Source organism: Dendrobates tinctorius, unplaced genomic scaffold (genome assembly GCF_039654945.1).
Source record: "Dendrobates tinctorius isolate UK_male_01 unplaced genomic scaffold, ASM3965494v1 ptg000069l, whole genome shotgun sequence".
NCBI lineage: Eukaryota > Metazoa > Chordata > Amphibia > Anura > Dendrobatidae > Dendrobates > Dendrobates tinctorius.
Window position 1 is genome coordinate 22296504 of NW_027361737.1, and position 19142 is coordinate 22315645.

Consider the following 19142-nt stretch of genomic DNA (forward strand, 5'->3'; position numbering starts at 1 on the left):
CGTGCCGTCAGGGATGACAGGGTATCAGCTGCTACACCACAGCCGCCAGCTCCCCTTGTGTCTGCGGACCGGCAAGAGCACCGCAACGGACCGGTGCTGGGCCGCGGACCGGTGGTTGGGGAACCCTGCTCTAAGGATATGTCTCCCCTGACCATTAATGATCCACAGCAAAATCGGTCACACTGGAGAATGCTGCAGACAGAATAACATTCATCACAGCATCTTCAGACTCTTTCATAGGCCGGGGTCACACTTGTGAGAAACTTGCACGAGTCTCGCGCCTCAATACCCGGCACTCCCCCGACACTCGGAGCGGAGCACTCAGCTGCATAGAAATACATACAACCGCACACTCCGGTCCGAGTGCCGGCGGCAGTGCGGGGTATTGAGATGCCAGACTCATGCGAGTTTTTCGCAAGTGTGACCCCGGCCATATACTCAGTGTGAACCTTCTCTCATCTGTTAGGAGAATGGGGCACCAATGTGAACTTGACATTTTTGGTGTTTACTGGCAATCTGCACAGGGCTGTGCTCCATTACAGGATTTCAGGCTTTCATGACGCCCATAGTGTCTGTTTCCAATAATGTGGCTATAAACATGGACACCAGTAGCCCACTGGAGGTCATTCTGTAGGGCTCTGGCAGTCTTAAGGGCCTGTCACACTAAGCGATATCGCTATGTCTGATACTTACCTCCGACCAGCTCCCCCGCTGATTATCGCTGATCGCGCGAAAACGTCCTGGGCCGTTTCTCGTCGTCAGCTTCCTGCTGGGCTTCCTGTGGCGCCGACGAGTGACGCGTGGATGCGGGCGGGAGGACGTCAGGATCGCCTCGTCTGACAGGTAAGTAGCGACCCCCGACCGCTGCTATGTCGCTGGTGAGATCTGCCTGTATGGCAGCTCACTAGCGACCACTTAGCGATGCACCAGCGATCCTGACCGCGTCATATCGCTGGTCAGGATCGCTGGTGCATCGCTAAGTGTGACAGTACCTTTACTCACAAAGAGGATCAGATACCAGTCCTGCTGCTGGGTCAATGCTCCATAACAGCCCGGTTTGGCTCTCCTCATGTAACAGCTCGTATTCTGCTGTCTGCAAACCCTTAGGACTGTGCTGGGAGACACCGCATACCCTCTTGTCATGGTACATGTGGATGTGTCATCCTGGAGGAGCTGGACGACCTCTGCAACCTGAGTGGGCTGCAAGTCCTCCTCCTGCTATCAGTAGTCACAGGGAAAGTAGCAAAACGTAAAACTAGAGTTAAATCAGGAAGGATACGGAAAAGGCAATTTTATGTGGCACCCACTTGCACAAATCATTGCCATTTTGCGGATGGCATTACTGTCGCCTCTCCAGTGCTCCTGTTGTCAGGTGAAATTGATTTAGGCTATGTGCCCACGGTGCGTGTTAAAACGCACACCAAAAACCGGACTCCTTCCCAGAAATCGCGTGGTTTTTTCCGCGTGATTTCACCGCGATTTTGCCGCGATTTTCGTGTGCGATATTCAAGCACTTTCCAAGCGATTTGAAGCATCGCTTGGAAAGTGATTGACAGGTTGGTCAAACATAGTGTTTGACAAGTGTGACCAGGTTTTTACTATTGAGGCCGCCTATGCGGCTTCAATAGTAAAAGATAGAATATTAAAATGCTTAAAAAAATTAAAAAAATCGGGGTATATTTACCTTCCGACGTCCCGCGCTGCATTCCTGGCCTAGCGTTCCCAGTAATGCCTTGCGAGACCTGTGATGACGTTGGTCTCGCGTTGCTATAGCGATCTCGCGAGACCACGTCATCACAGGACCTTGCCGCAAGGCATTACTTGGAACGCTTAGGCCGGGAATGCAGCGCGGGACACCGGAAGGTAAATATACCCCGATTTTTTTTTACAGGGGTATGGTACCCAGGGCCTGGAGGACAGTCTCCTCTCCTCCACACCGTGGGTACCAACCGCACATGAGACGCTTAACTTCCCGCATGGTGGGCATAGCCACATGCGGGAAGTAAGCGGTTCTCATGCATTCCTATGGGTGCGGAATCGCGGCAATTCTTTGCGATTCCGCACAAAAGAATGAGCATGCTGCGATTTCTGCGATGCGATTCCGCCGCGGAAAAAAGCGCAGCATTAGCACAGCATGTGTGGAATGCCATAGGAATGCATGGGGGGCGTTCTGTACACGATTTTTAAACGTTTTTGCTGCGTTTTCGCGCCGAAAATCGCTGCAAAAACGCTTAAAAATCGCTACGTGGGCACACAGCCTTACAATTGCTTGTGCTTCCAAACTGGACAGAGTGGAGTCCTAAGTTTAATTTATTTTATTGTGATATGTAAGTTTTTCCTCAATTTTTTTGAGCAGCGTATTTGGTAATACTGACCAAAGCCCGCAAGAGACTTTAAGTAGCTGATTACACAGTCGCCTTCAATTCATTAATTAACGTGCATCCTTAAAGGGGTTATGCAATTTTGTAAAATGGTGTAACAATACTGTAAATACAATACTTTGGTTTAATCCCGTCCTCCACTCCCGATGCATTCCTCTGTTATATGTGTGTGTATATTTGTACGATTGGTATTTTCCTTTATCCTTGTTCGTATTACCTTGTCAGTCTGGTGTATTGTGTACACTACTACTCGCCTGTTCCCTTGGTGGAGGAACTGTACAGACTGAGGGTGGATTCAGGAGCTGAGGCAAGGTACGTGGCCATAGCATCTTCACTATGAGAAATAATCCGGGGAACAGGGCGAGTTAGGTTGCCCCTAGCGTTAGGGACAGGGAAGGAGCCCCTGGTCCCGGGACACCCGACAACAGGTACCAGTAGCAGTATGTGACCACTATGGCCACTGATTGACTGCAGTGGTTATGTGCCACCCCCATGAAAACAAATACCACGATCACAGAAGGCAGGCGATTGCTGGATTGCTGGGTAGAGTAGGTGACTATGCACTTTGCTGGGACATTAAAATACTATGGGGTTTTTTTTCAGAAAAAAAGCAAGTTATTCATACACCCAAAAGGTGTTTTTGTGCACACTGGAATTCATCGACTTTGTGCCGCACGGCCAAGTACCTAGTGTCAGTGCTGACAATGTGATACCAGGACTTACCCTGGTGCAGGTTTTGGGCAGGTGAGTTCTATAGGTTTATCTAATGCATGTAACCTGTAGGAGGAAAGTGGGTGAAAATAGGAAAAGCAGGCCCCAGTAGGTGACGTGCGGTGTACACTGCTGTGTCCTGTACACACTACTCATCTGGTGACGATGTTCAAAACTGGAGCACAGGAAAAGGGGAACCGTTCCCAAAGCAACCGCTCGGATTCCTGCACAGATTTGGAAATAAAGAAGCAATGTGATTGGCTGCTGTGCCCAGAGTCGCTGCTGTTTTTAGAACTTTTCCCCCTTTTCGTGTTCTGATTAATGTGGCCGTCTGCAGTGTCACACAGTTTGCATCGTCTTCCTATTGTCTCATGTGTGGTGGTATTGTCCTGTGGTTTTGGGGCAGGAGAGCACACGTCAGTTGTCAGTAACCCGCATGAGCTCGCACACATTCCATGTGGTGCTGAGTGTAAGGTGAAACTCCATCTCCCAGCATGCACTGCTCCTGCCTGACCACACTTCCTGTCTGCAGAGGAGAGAATGGCAGATGATCCCAGTGCAGGTAAAGGTCTGCTGTGTAGATCGGAGCATATATGACAGCAGAGAGCACCACGTGCGGCGCCTGACAACGATCAGTCACTGGCACACTAGTGACTATTAGCCTTTTAGTGACTATTTTTGTCCCTGTTGATCTTCAATTTCCTGCAGCAATGACATTCGTGTGACCACTGCAGCCAATCACTGGTGATGCTGGCAACATGCTCTACGAGACCACTGATACCAGTGATTGGTTGCATCAGTCACATGGACGTACATGATGTCATCGCTGCAGGACAATTAAACAGGTTAATATTGTTTTTTGTTTTTTTTAACATTGTTTGGATTTTTTTTTTTTTTTCAAATCCTGGACAATCTCTTAACCTTTTTTTTTTTTAAACCTTTTGTTGGTAATATTGTTTTTTTTCATTTACATTTTACCTTGTCTAAATTCAGGACGGTAGTAATAAATCTGTCCCCTTGTTCTTTTAGTAAGTGGGATCTCACAGATCCGAGAAAGCCCTAGAATCAAGGATTCGCTGTGTTTAGCAATTTGTTCGCTGCGCCAAACTTTTTGAGTTGTTTTGTACGGGAAGTGAAAATTTAGTAAATTGTTTTAGATTACCGTAACAACCACTAGGAGGCAGTAGAGGACTATGGAAGTTGTGAGGTAGGAGTCTCAGGTTTTGGTGTCATTGTAGTTAAAGATTTGCGATCAACAGGATTTTCTTTAATATGGATACATGTATCATTCACCTTGGTGTATCATTCACTCTGGTGATCAGCTGTTATTCCCAATTATTGCCTTCACTTAAAGTTGAAATCAGTGATTTCAGTGGTATTCCATGTAATGCATAGAGTGGATGACTGTCAGCGTGGGGCCTGCACAGACAAAGGAGCTCTATGGGCTGGTTCATAGATGGGGTTGCTGAATGGGGGTCCTACTCTTACATTGTTTTACAACTCAGTGGTTAGCACTGCAGCCTTGCAGCACTGGGGTCCTGGGTTCCAATCCCACCAAGGACATCTGTATGGAGTCTATGTTGTCCTCATGTTTGTTTGGGTTTCCTTTGGGTTCTCCGGTTTCCTCCCACACTTCAAAGACATACTGATAGGGAATCTAGACTGTGAGCCCCATTGGGGACAGTGATGATATTGCCTGTATAGCGCTGTGGAATTAATGGCGCTAATGGCTGCAGCTGTCACGTGACACAACATCACTTCATCTTCTGGAAATAGTGGATCCTGTTGATAGGTGCCAACCGGACAACCTCTTGAAAGGGCTTATCCACTACTAGGACAACCTTTTCTCACGCTGAATGTTTTCCCTCATAAAAATAAAAACACTTATACTCCTCTCCCATGCCGATACTGTTCCGGCGGTGTAGGCACTCATGTTCCCGCAGCTCACAAGAAGTTGTTGGGACACGTGAGCCCTGCGCCCAATCAGCACTGCTGTCACTGTCCACACCTACAGGGGTATAAGTAATCAAGAGGAAGTGAGAGCTGCGTCTGGCCTTTGGTTGCCTTTGTAGTGGACAACCCCTTCAGGGTTTAGCAATCTCGCTACACAATGGAAGAAACCCAAAGTATGAAGGAGAGACACATTTGTAAGACTGTATCAGAGAGTTGGTCATATGCATTTACAATAGCGTTTCTAAGCCCCCACGTGGCTTATTCTTACAGGATCTCCTCCCTTGAACCCGGCTGTCGCACCTCTGGCCTGGATGCTGGGGACATGGCGATCAGATCCCCCTGGTGAAGGAGAGTTTCCATCAATCCCCTGTTTTCGTTACATGGAGGAGGCGGTCATCTCACATGTGGGGCAGCCGATGTTGAATTTCACGTGAGTGATGCAGTAGAAGAGATGATGATATTTTAGCGCACATTGTTATTGTATCGCATACACCTGATCGCTGACGAGTTACGGGCAGTTATTCTATAACTATATAACATGGAATCGTCTGCTGGGTCTATAAACTGATAGACTGTGGACTGCTTAATTTTAGGGAAAATGGAAGTTAAGCAAGCAGTCATTGCTGCATGTTATATGAGGGCATTAATGGCAGTGCATGTTCCTCACTAGATTAATGATGTCTTGCAGGTTTTGTTCCTCTAACCCAGAGACAGGGAAACCAATGCACAGAGAATGTGGATTCATTCGTGTGAAGCCTGGGACTAATCACGTGGCATTTATATGTGCCCAGAACTTCGGTAATGTCCGCAGAGACCCGACAGCACAGGAATTTAACACCCAATTCACGTATTAATATTAGATCCTCCAATTAAACTTCTACATGCATTATATAGACTATAAATCACAGGCACGATCTTACACCTGCAGATGTATATTAGAACTATACAGCTATATATGTAATCGGGGACTTCCAGCCGCTGTCCCCGAATCACATAAGGCACCGCGGCAGTGTTACTTGCGCCTGCACAAGTGACATTCACGTCACCTCTATTCCCGCGCATGCGCAGTAACAGCCACAACTGTGCGCTCTATCCGCGCATGCGTGATAATGAACTGCGCACTCCCAACGCGATAGCATCGGGACTATTTCTAGTTTAGTATATTTTGAAGCTATATTCACACAAGTGTCATGGCTTCCGTTTTCAATGGAAGTCGTAACTCTGTAATGCACCGATTGATCAACCACAGACCCCATTAACTTACGGTATGTAGCAGGGTCTGTTTTGAGCTCCATCTGGATTTCCCTTATATTTGACAAGTTGCTTTTAAAGAGGTATTTCCAATAATGATAATCATCACCCATCCAGAGGATGATTGCTGGGATCCTTAGCAATTAGTAATATGGGGGACCATTTTACAGAATCCCTTGTTCTTCCTCACTGCATTAACATGGTATTAGTTTGAAAGAAGGCAGTGATGGCGCTTGGGCATTGCCGTTCCATTCAAAGTCTACGGGGCTGATGGAAGCATCCATTATGTGATCAGTACTCTAAGTGGGAATAACTTATTTGCTTCAAACTCTGTTTTTGAAATTAGTGGTCTCCAGTATTAGACTGGAGTAACAGTTTCAGTTTTTGATGCAGTTTTGATTTTGCCAGAGGTATAAGTAGGTAAAAATAAAAAAAGAATGAAAAATCTTAAGGAAGAACTTCTACTTCATCATACTGGCTTCTCTTCTGGTTTGGCTGAAAAACTGCCTCAAACACTGCACTTCAAACTGCATGAAAACTCATGAAAACTGCAAGTGTGCCTCCGACCTTATCAAGATTTCTCATACATTAATTTCTGCAGATTTACCCTGGTCTTCCATAAGATTTGTACATCTTCTTACTTTCAGGTGTAGTTGAGGTGGAAGAAGGAGAGGTAGAAGGAGAGCAGCTCACTCTGACCTCCCAGTCAGTAAGCAGAATCAGTTTTGCCAAAGAGCCTTATGTCCAGCAGGTAAGATTGCATTAATGTGATGAGAAAAGGTGTCATTGATGTACCACATGTGATATGATACTACAGTTGTGGCGAAAAGTTTTGAAACTGACACAAATTGTAGTTTTCACATAGTTTGCTGATTCTGTTTTTTTTTTTGTTTTTTTTAGCCAGATGTTTTCTATGGCTACTGAAGTACAATTATAAAAATGTCCAAAGTTTTTTTATATTATACTTGTATTGAAAAATACATCAAATTTATGGAAAACTCTATTTACAGTGATGATCCTTATTTTTCATGACTTCTGCCCTTCCCCCTGGCAGCTGGATATCGGCTTCTGGGCCAAATCCTGATTGATGACCGCGTATTCTTGGCTAATCAGTGCTTGGAGTTTATCATAAGTTCTATGTTTTGGTTTATCTGCTTTTTGAGGATTAGACTACAGGCTTTCAGTTGGATTGAGATCTGGGGAATTTCTTGGCCATGGACCCAAAATTTCAATGTTTTATTCACCGACCCATTTAGTCATCACTTTTGCCTTGTAACATGATTGTTGTCGTGCTGGGAAAAGCATCATTCATCACCAAATTGTTCCCGGATCATTGGGAGAAGTTGCTCTTGGAGGATGTTTAGATCCCATTCTTTATTCAGTGCAGAGCTCTAAGACAAAATCATGAGTGAGCCCCTCCATGGAGCAAAAGATCCCACACATGAGTGGTCTCAGGATGCTTTCCTGTTGGTATGACACAGGACTCATGGTAGCGCTCATCTTTTCTTCTGTGGACAGTCATTCTTCCAGATGTCCCAAGGAATCTGCAGGGGACTTCATCAGAGAAAATAACTATACCCCAGTCCTCTGCAGTCCAATCTCTCTACTTCATGCAAAATTATTTTCTCTGATGAAGCCCCTTTCAGACGTTTTGGGACATTTGTAGGAACGATTGTCAGGAGAAGAAAAGGCAAATGGAACCTGCTATGTTATAGACATGGGACCCTCCTTTGTAGAGTTCTCAGGTTTTCAAAGCTTTTCAAATGGGCGAGTGAAGGAACTTTGTCTGGAGCCAAGTATTGAGGTCACAAAGTGAAGATGTTGGTGTTAGTGAAATCTCCCACATTTTGGTAGTTGGGGACAGGGGTGCTGGATACTCTTTATTTTTTTAATTTTTTTTTTACTACAGCATCCTCTGTTACGTCTTTGTATGTCTTTCCTCGCAGATGGCATACTATAAGAATCCACAATTAAATTCGGAAAGTACAGCACATATCAGGTTAATGGAGTTTTTAAAACCTCACACATAGACTTTTTGTGCATACATCATATGCAGATATCCCTGGATTTGCTAAAGATTTGCAGCATAATCCACAGTGAATCACGTCTAAGCTCACCCTTCCTAAATCCGAGGGGTAGGAGTACATAGAGGAGGGCATGTAACGGGGAGGAGAGCGAGAATAACCAGATTACTGAGACATATGTTAGACCTATATTAGTAGAATGGATGCAGCCATATATACAGACCGGGGACCCAGGCCGAGTACTGATGGTGGGGTAAATTGACGGTTTTTGTACATTATACAGTATTTTCCAAATCTACTCTCTGATCTAATCCTCATATACGTACGTGACATGATTTGCTGCTTGGATTAGATTTACCAAACTATAGATAGACATAATAGGATCTGCCTAATCTGTGTGACTTTGTACATGACGCTGTGCTAGGACTCTCCTCTCCCTTGCAGATCTCCCGTACTTTCCGCCTGACCGCTGAAGGGAAGATGGAGCAGACAGTCTCCATGGCAACCAGCACCCAGGTTATGGCTCCGCACTTACGAGTGACGTACAAGAAAGTGACCTCATAGCCATTTGCTTCCACGACATTGAAGTAGTGCCTGTACTGATTATATTACTTGAATAAATGTTACGCTGTCTTGGGATTTTTCCTGATCATAAATGTGTATTGTTATCCTTCCTCTTACGCCATTCCTACGGTATAATCCTGCCGTTAGCAGCCATGTTACAGTGAAGTATACATTAATGATCACCTGAACGCCCACAATACATGTCTCTGTGTGCTGAACAGAAGTCTGTCCACAGTAACCAATCACAGTGTAGCTTCCATATATCCACAAGCATTTAGGAGATGAAAGCTGAGTTCTCATTGGTTGCTAAGGACAATAAGGCTAGCTTTTTCTTCAACAGTTTTGATAAATGAGTAAGTGTACTCATATCTGAGTGTCCTCCTCCTGTAGATGTACACTTCCGAAAATGATGCGCGGAAGAACACACATTCGCTCTGGCGGCAGCATTACAGTGTATGGCCCGTCCGCACATATGTCCTGACCATGTTTTGTCAGGAATTTTGGACATATGCCCTGACGGGGACACAGAACGCAATGTGAAAGCACCCTAAGGGGTAACTTTTCTCCTTGTGGGGAGAGTGACAAGCTTGGTATGTCAGTAAGGAGACTTATAGGCCATGCATTGCTCCTCTGGAAACAAATCGAAACACAGATCTGCAGATAGAGAGTCTGGTTTGGCTTTTATCCGTAAGTCATGGCAAGACTTGTTAAGGGGTCAGTATTAACTTTTAGGATCGCTACTTCCAATAGGTGGTGCTAGAGTACAAGTGCTCTTCCTCTCCAACGAAGCAGTTTGCATAGATGCTATACTGTGGCATCTGATTTTTTTTTTTTTCATGCACCCATAGACTTGAATGGGTGAGTCACAACCTATTTCATAGTCAAATCACAGCATGCTGCATTTTTTTTCTTTACAGATTCAATCAGTGAAAAGGATTGGTCATCAGCCAGTGTGCTATCCGATAAAAAATCAGATAGCACTCGTCCGATTTATAATCTTGTGTGGACGAGCCCCTTGTCGACCTGGCCCATCTCCTGCCATTCTCTGCACAGTGATCTCTGCACCGGACTCCAGACTACAGTTTCCTATGTCCATGTGTAGCTGTAAAAATCATCTCCGTGTGTAGTGCAGCAGATCAAGGAAGATAACCTGCCCCCTATCCCAATTCCTGAGCAGCCCATGCATATTTTTGTGTTTTTCCGTACATGCGATTTAAAGAAATGTTAATTTTTTTCTTGTTTGTATATTTAAGTAATTTTTCCACTTTTTTTTTTTTTTTTTTTTAAATATAAGGGGCTTTATTTTTATGTCACTATTTTTTTTATTTTTGTTGATATCGGGAGATATCAGTCAGAAGATAAAGGAAATAAGTGTTTGTTTTTTCCCTTTTTTAATGACCACTACAATACATTTAAAAATTATTTCCCAATAATGTAACCATTATTTTTATGCATAGGTTTTTTACAGAAACGGGGCTAGTAACAGCGCTTTGGATTGATAGTGACATTTTTATTGATTTTTCTACTTGCAACTGAATATGAGTCAACAGTGTGATGCAGCAGCAAAAAAGGCAAATTCAATTCTGGGATGTATTAACATAAGCATACAGTCTAGATCAGGTGAAGTCATTATTGCCCTCTACTCCTCTTTGGTCAGACCTCATCTGGAATATTGTGTCCAGTTTTGGGCGCCACATTTTAAAAAAGACATCAACAAACTGGAGCAAGTTCAGAAAAGAGCGACCAGAATGGTGACCGGTCTGCAAACCCTGTCTTATGAGGAAAGGTTGCAGGATTTGGGAATGTTTAGCTTGCAAAAGAGAAGACAGAGGAGACTTAATAGCTATCTACAAATATCTCAAGGGCTGTCACATTGTAGAAGGATCATCTTTATTCTCATTTGCACAAGGAAAGACTAGAAGCAATGGGATGAAACTGAATGGGAGGAGACACAGATTAGATATTAGAAAAAACTTTTTGACAGAGTGATCAATGAGTGGAACAGACTGCCACGAGAGGTGGTGAGTTCTCCTTCAATGGAAGTCTTCAAAGAGAGGCTGGACAGACATCTGTCTGAGATGATTTAGCGAATCCTGCTTTGAGCAGGGGGTTGGACCAGATGGCCCAGGAGGTCCCTTCCAACTCTATGATTCTATAATTCATTTTATTTTCCATTTATTTGACACTTTGTGTCCCCTTTCACCACTCTCATAAGGTTACAAAAGACCTTTGGGGGAATATTTGTACTTTTATCTTATTTCCCTTCTATCTGGGACTAGTGTATTAGCCCCAGTTACAGGGGGAATGCAGGCTGCATAACAGAACTGCCGAGGTCTCCTATAACCCAACTGCTCCTTCTCCCTCCCCACACTCAGCAAGCACGTGTCAGTTGCGTGTTGAGTAAGAAGCAGCGTCAGCGCTTCACATTACTACATATACAGCATTATTTAGAAGTAAACTGTATATGCCTTCTCTATGGGAACTCTGGATTTTAGAAAATCACTGCAAATAAGGAGCCGGACCGCCCTGATGTGTAAAGTGTATGGGCAGTCCAGAACCGATTAATTATGTTCAGAAAATAAAAGCAAAAAGAATAAATACCAGTGGTCAAAAAAAAATAGAAAAATGTTTTAGTATATGTTCTTTATAAATAAAAAAAATAGGTGATGCATGTCTTCGAGTCCATTATCAATGTACTGGCTACTTCCATTCATCACATTTATTTTTATGAACATATAAAGAAAAAGCCAGTCTGCACTGCCAATTCTACTGCCGATGTGAGACTGTCATGTCCATGCTGCTCATGGAGGCTAAACCCCAAGATCTCGGGTGCTAGTGCAGAAAACACAATGTATGAATCCAATGAGAGGAAAGAATAGCATAGCACTCACCGATCCAGGTGAAAAAGTCCACTTTATTTAGCAATCCACATTAAAACTTCATGGCCGGGATGCTGGAAGGAGGAGTGAGCAACGTCTGACGACAGCCGTTTTGTGCCTACTAGCACTCTCATTGGATATTTTTATGTTCATACATGTTGTGAATCACAGATCTTCCATTTAGGCCGGGGTCACACTTTTGAAAAACTCGCACGAGTCTCTCGCATCAATACCTGGCACTGCCACTGGCACTCAGGACCGGAGTGTGCCGCTGCATGTATTTCTATGCAGCTGAACGGTCCAGTCCCGAGTGTCGGGGGCAGTGCTGGATATTAAGATGCGAGACTCGTGCTAGTTTCTCGCAAGTCTGACCCCGGCATTAGCCTGTGTGTTTGGATCCAATATTAAATGAATTTCGTTTTCTTTGGTGCTGAAGAGGTTAACAACCATTTCTATGCTGGTCAGAAACATGCAGCTCCATTTCAGCTACTTCTGATCTGGCGGTTAACTCTTCCTATAAAACCTGGTCAGACCCTCTCTGTCCTGCTGGTGAAAGCTTTGCTTCCTTGCTCTTACGAGATGCTGTGCTGAGTAGGAGTTTGTTGTTGCTATTGGAGATTCGTCTTCCTGTGCGGAGTGCTAAAGCTAAGTAGTTGAAGTTTGGAGCTGGAGTTGTGGTGGTCTGTAGGTTGCTGTTGTCAGTTACCTTTTCCCATTTAGTTTATTCCTCCCTGTCCCTATCCGCCTCCCTATTGTTGGTTAGTGCTTTTGTAGGATAGGGGTTTTCTTTTATCCGTCTTACCTTTCATTTCTGTTCCATGTCTCTGGCTCTGATCACATTGCTCTCTGTGCTCACATTCATATTAGGGCTTCCCATTGAATACAAGGGTGAGGATATTTCTTTGCCTTTGATTCAAGAACATATCTCTGCAGCACTAAGTGGAATTTCACACTAGCGTTACCGGGCGCAGCGCACGACCACCGCTAAGCTCCGCCCCCGGCCGTGCCCCCTCCGGTCACCTCCTCCTATGATCGCATGACGCTGCATGCGATCAGCGCACCCTATATTTAGCGTTGGGTACGCTGGTCGTGCGCTGGTACACTTTTGCCGGCGCATCCGCCCTTTTGGCGCTGCGCCGACGTGCTCCAAACGCACTGTGTTGCATTTTTGTGCGCTCGGCTCATGTATTCATGTATTCTTTTTTTATGCGTATATCAGTGGTTTGTGTGTATAGCATGCCAGACTCGCCCATCAGAAGTCAATGGGTTCGTAAAAAATGAATCACATAATGGTTACCATCCGTGTGTCATGAGTTTTTAACAGATTCATTACAATTACAAAGATAGGAAACCGAATTTGTCCTTTATTATTTATTAAATTGTTCATATAAATACAGATGCTATAAGGATGTGCAAAATGGATTGCATACGAACGTAACAAAAACAGACACATGGATAACAATGCAGATAAAAAATAGTAATTTCCTTTTCTTGACTTAAACAGATGATTTTGCATATGCTCACATGAACCAGCCTAAGGCCTTATTCAGACCTTAATTTTTTTTTAAACAAGTGCCATCCATGTTATTCATAAGAAAGCACTCGTATTTATAATAATCTATTGGACCCTTCTGTTGCTTGATTTTGATCTGAGAATCGGATCAAAATCAGCAATTCAAGTCTATGGGTCCGTGAAAAAATCAGATGACATCCAAGTGTGGTCCGATTTTTCTTGGACTCTCACATAGGAGAAGGTGGAGAAACACGGGTATTACATACCTGGTAATGTGTTTTTTCATGAGACATGACGGCACCACAAGAGAGGGGATCCACCCAACAAGGACAGGAAACCTTCAAGATAAAAGGGGCGGCTCCTCTCTCTGCATCAGTTGTTTTACAGAGCACGAAGAGGAACTCCGCAGGTTAGTGTACATATAAATAATACATCCTTCATACTACTGAATTTCCAACACCCAAGGGAGTGTACCGTATTTTTCGGACCATAAGACGCACTTTTTTCCCCCAAAATTTTTGGGGAAAGTGGGGGGTGCGTCTTATGGTCGCAATGCATGTTTACCTGGTGCGGTGGTGGCAGCGGGCGGGGCTCTGCGGTGCGGTGGTGGCAGCGGGCGGCGCTCTGCGGTGCGTTGGTGGCAGCGGGCTGTGCTCCGGTGCAGGGGCGGCGGCTCCGCCGGCGTTTCTTCGCAGCCCGGAGGCCCCCGCACGCCCCTTGCTGGGCACCGCCATGTTGCGGTGGCCTCCGGGAGCATGGACGCCAGCAAGATGGCTGCCAGTCCGGGGACGGCGCATGCGCAGCTTCAGATCTCGTGCCGAGATCTCGGGGGACGAGATTCAAATCTCGGCAACGAGATCTCGTCTCCCGAGATCTCGGCACGAGATCTGAAGCTGCGCATGCGCCGTCCCCAGGCCGGCGTCCATGCTCCCGGAGGCCACCGCAACATGGCGCCCAGCAAGGGGCGTGCGGGGGCCTCTGGGCTGCGAAGAATCGCCGGCGGAGCCGCCGCCCCTGCACCGGAGCACAGCCCGCTGCCACCACCGCACCGCAGAGCGCCGCCCGCTGCCACCACCGCAGAGCCCAGCTGCCCCTGCCCCAGCTGCCCCTGCCACAGCTGCCCCTGCCCCAGCACAGCTGCCCCTGCCACAGCTGCCCCTCCCCCAGCACAGCTGCCCCTGCCCCAGCTGCCCCTGCCCCAGCACAGCCCACCATCCCCAGCGCCGCTGCCCCAGCACAGAGCCGCCGCCACCGCACGAGCCTGGACCACTCAATGACCCCTGTGACTACTTCTCCACCTGTGCCGGATCCCTTCCCAGGTAAGCTGAATTCGGACTGTAAGACGGACCCCCATTTGACACATAATTTTTTTTTTCCTCTATTTTCCTTCTGAAAATTGGGGTGCCTCTTATGGTCCGGTGCGTCTTATGGTCCGAAAAATACGGTATAATGCTAATAATGCACCCAACTAATAACGTGATCAATAGGGAGGGAATATAAGAGTGCCGTCATGTCTCATGAAAAAACACATTACCAGGTATGTAATACCCGTGTTTTTCCATTCTACATGACGGTACCACAAGAGAGTTACAGAGATTTGTATTCTCTTTAGGAAGGGATCACTGCGGACGAAGGGTGGGATAGACATAAGAAAGATTCAAGCAAAGGTATTAAAAAACTGTCGAAGTTTGGAAATTATATGACGGAGATGGGGATGGTAGACCTTTGGAGGGTGAGAAATGAGAGCGTAGTTTGTTACTCCTGTTATTCGGCAACTTATGGCTCCCTCTCCAGGATTGACCTGGCACTGGGAAATGTATTAATGACGCGCATGATCTGTGGAATAGAATATCTGCCGAGGGTGATTTCCGACCACAGGCCTATAGAGCACTTGATTAGACGGACAGGTGGGAGGCAGGGGCGGGGGGTGGGATGGAAATTTCATCCCTTGTGGCTTGAACATATTGATATGGATATCATTAAGAAGGAAATCAGAGTACTGGCAGTTTAATGAGGAAAGTGCAGAGGGGCGGGTGGTTTGGGACGCAATGAAAGCTTTTCTGAGGGGTCTTCTTTTTAGAGAGATTTCTAGATGTAAATCCAGGACTAGGTTGGAAGATAAGGAGATCATAGAGGATTTGGAAAAAGCAGAAAGGGATATGGTGTTGGACCCATCAGAGACAACTAAATGTAGTCTAAAAGAAGCTCAGGAAGCGGTTAATAAGCTATATATGAAAAAGGCGGAGAGAAGAAGGGCTTTTCAGAAATTACAGTTTTTTGAGGATGGGGAAAGAGTGGGGCATTTACTTTCAGTGGTAGCTGCTGCACAGAGAGAATCAGGGTATGTGTACAAATTAAGAACGGGGGAAGGGACTGTATTGTCGGAAGTAGAAGATATTTTGGGGGAGTTTAAAAGTTTTTATGAGCAGCTGTATTCATCTGGGTTGGGAGATATAGTGGGGAATATTGAAAGCTTCCTGGGTAAGGCGAATCTGCCTAGGATTGGGGACGACGATAGGGGGGAGGTTGGATGAACCTATAACGGAGGAGGAGATTAGATCGGCTATTATGTCAATGGCTAACAACAAGGCTCCTGGGGCTGATGGACTCCCGGTTGAGATATATAAGAATTTAATGGACATTTCAGTGGCCAAATTAAAAAAAGTTTTTGAGGAGGCGTTAGGGGTGGGAGAGCTGCCGGCGTCCATGAGAGAGGCGATAATAGTAGTGATTTTAAAGGAAGGAAAAGACCCGGAATTGGCGGAGTCGTATAGGCCAGTTTCGTTATTGTCGGCGGATGTTAAGATTTTAGCTAAAGTATTGGCCGGCCGGCCGGCAAGTGTGGTCCAGGGTCTGGTCCATCCTGATCAGTCTGGCTTTATGCCAAATAAGTCTACAGCGATAAATCTACGTAGATTATTCTTGAACTTGCAGCTGCCGTCGGATAATGAAGGGAGTAGAATTGTAGTCTCATTGGATGCGCGTAAAGCGTTTGATAGTGTTGAATGGTGCTATCTTTGGGAGGTGTTGAGATCTTTTGGTTTCGGACCAACTTTTGTTTTGTGGGTGAGGCTATTGTATTCTTCTCCGACTGCTAGGGTGAGAGTTAATGGGGAGGTCTCTGGGAGTTTTGGTTTATATAGGGGGACTAGGCAGGGGTGTCCGCTGTCGCCGCTGCTTTTCGCGTTGGCAGTGGAGCCCCTGGCACAGACAATCAAGAATTCGACTTTGGTTATGGGGTTCCGGTATGGCATGATAGAGAAGAAAATAGCCCTATACGCAGATGACATGCTATTATTCTTAGAAAATTCTGGAGAGGCATTGGAGGGGGCGATGAACATTCTTAGGGCATTTGGGGATGTATCTGGAGATTAATTGGGCAAAGTCAAATATCTTGCTGGTAGATGAGGGGGCGGGGATATTCCGACGGCACTGGAGGGTAGCAGGTTGCCGGTGGTTCAGCGTTTTATTTGGGAAATATTTGGGAGTTCAGGTGTCTCTTCCTCTTTCGAGTTATGTCGATTTAAATCTGTCCCCATTGTTGGACAAATTTAGGAAGAAAGTAGGGGTGTGGTGCAGGTTGTGCTTCTCTGTGGTGGGTAGGATAAACTTAACTAAAATGATTCTTATGCCCCAATTGTTATATATATTGCATAACTCCCCCGTTTGGTTGCCCCGAAAGTGGTTTCATACCATCAATTCTATATATCGGGACCTTGTTTGGGGGAAAAAACAGCCAAGAATTAGGCTGGAACTCCTGCAGAGGCCTAAAGATGGGGGGGTCTGGCTCTTCCGAATCCTTGGATTTATATTTTGGCAGCACAGGGTCAACAGTTGAGAGGATGGAGAGAGGAGAATGGATTGGGTTCGGTCCAAAGGATTATGGTTTGGCTGGTGGGAAGGGACCCATTGGTTCAAGGTCTGGAGGCAGGGAGTTTTGGGAAGTTTGGTAGGACCTATCCTACTTTGATGCTAGTCCACAGAGTTTGGGAGGCAATTAAAAGGACAAGAGAAGTGGGAGCATTAACAAATCTCTCCCCAATTTGGAATAATGAAGTACTACCTGAATTTATTAAAATGGGGGAATTCAAAAATTGGATATCACTAGGTATACTATATGTAGATCAGATTCAGGATGCACGGGGGCTGTTGTCCTTTGAGACTCTGCAGGGGAGGTATGGATTGCGGGAGACCAGTAGGTTTCAATATGGACAGCTGAGACATGCCTATCTGGCGCAGAGTAAAATGATGGATATGAAAATTTGTAGGGATATTCTAGTGGACTATGTCTGTGCGGTGGGAGGAACGAAAGGGTTAGTTTCAGATATTTACAGGGATTTGTTACATACCTTTCTTAATAGATTTCCCATTAAAGCAAAAGAGAAATGGGAGGAGGAGTTGGGAAGGATAGAGGAGGATATATGGGAAGATGTCATGGCGTATATTCCTCAGCTGTCACTAAGCGAGCCGGGTAGACTTTCACAATATTATGTACTTCACAGAGTATATAGAACTCCAGATAGGCTTTATAAGGCAGGGTTGAGACAGACTTCTGAATGTCCTAGGTGCCGGTCTGAGGGAGCGGGGATTCTGCACATGCTATGGCAATGTACGAGACTGAATGCATACTGGTCGAAGGTGGGAGAAGCAATTGGGAAATCGTATAGATGTACAATCACATGGGATCCTGTGGTATTCATTTTGGGGTATGTAGAGGAGATCCGAGTTCCAAATCATCATAAACTGGCCATAGCTAGATTATTGTATGTTGCACGTAAATTGATTGCCAGACATTGGTTGAGTGGGGAGCCGCCGACTCTGAGGGAATTTTATAGACAGTCTGATGTAGTGATTAAAATGGAAAAGGATATTTATTATTATTATTATTATTTATTGTTCTAGCGCCATTTATTCCATGGCGCTTTACATGTGAGGAGCGGTATACATAAAAACAAGTACAATAATCTTAAACAATACAAGTCATAACTGGTACAGGAGGAGAGAGGACCCTGCCCGCGAGGGCTCACAATCTTCAAGGGATGGGTGATAATACAGTAGGCGAGGGTAGAGCTGGTCGTGCAGCGGTTTGGTCGATCGGTGGTTACTGCAGGTTATAGGCTTGTCGGAAGAGGTAGGTCTTCAGGCTCTTTTTGAAGGTTTCGATGGTAGGTGAGAGTCTGATATGTTGTGGTAGAGAGTTCCAGAGTAGGGGTGATGCGCGAGAGAAATCTTGTATGCGATTGTGGGAAGAGGAGATAAGACGAGATAAGCCACATATTTATAAGAAAAGGAAAAGTGTGAAATCTTTTGAATCACTTTGGAAACCATAGGTGGAGAGAAACTGATTCCAGAGGGATGCTGTTTTAACGTGTAAGCAATGGGGGTTAATGTCTCATTACTGTTTATAGAGGATTTAAGGGAGGGAGGGAGGAGGGAGGGAACTGGGGGATTGGTTTTAAAATGTTTGTAAACAGGTCTATGCTTCTTTTTTTTTCTTTTCTCCTTTTTTTTTTTGGACACAATCGTGTGCAATGTCAATTTGAATCCTGTTAATAAAAATTATCTGATTTAAAAAAAAAAAAAAGGAAGGGATCACTGCTTGTAGCACTCTTCTCCCGAATGTGAGATCAGAGGTAGCAGATAGATCTAATCTATAATGTTTGAAAAAGGTAGATGGAGAGGACCAAGTGGCCGCCTTACAGATTTGGTCGATGGAGGCGTCAGCTCTCTCCGCCCAGGACGTCGCCATGGCCCTCGTGGAGTGGGCTTTAAGGCCCTCTGGAACAGCCCTGCCTGATATGAATGAGTCTCCGAGGAGGAAAAAACAAAAAGCAAGCTAAGACCAGAAAACCGGAGAGGTTGGTAA

At 45.4% G+C, this 19142-nt stretch overlaps 1 protein-coding gene across 6 annotated transcripts in view; it reads left to right on the plus strand.

Moving 5' to 3' along the window:
• The window catches only part of THAP4 (THAP domain containing 4), a 29139-nt gene extending 20163 nt beyond the window's left edge, over positions 1 to 8976 (plus strand). For 5 of the 6 annotated variants that reach the window (XM_073581183.1, XM_073581182.1, XM_073581180.1 and 2 more), the window contains 4 exons: positions 5316 to 5475; positions 5734 to 5843; positions 6944 to 7047; positions 8765 to 8976. In XM_073581183.1, coding sequence (XP_073437284.1) covers positions 5316 to 5475; positions 5734 to 5843; positions 6944 to 7047; positions 8765 to 8884 — 494 coding nt within the window. In that variant the 3' untranslated portion in view covers positions 8885 to 8976. Of the gene's footprint in view, positions 1 to 3500; positions 3655 to 5315; positions 5476 to 5733; positions 5844 to 6943; positions 7048 to 8764 lie in introns of those variants that run through there. The other variant, XM_073581185.1, reaches the window with a different exon arrangement.
• Positions 8977 to 19142: the final 10166 nt, after the last annotated feature.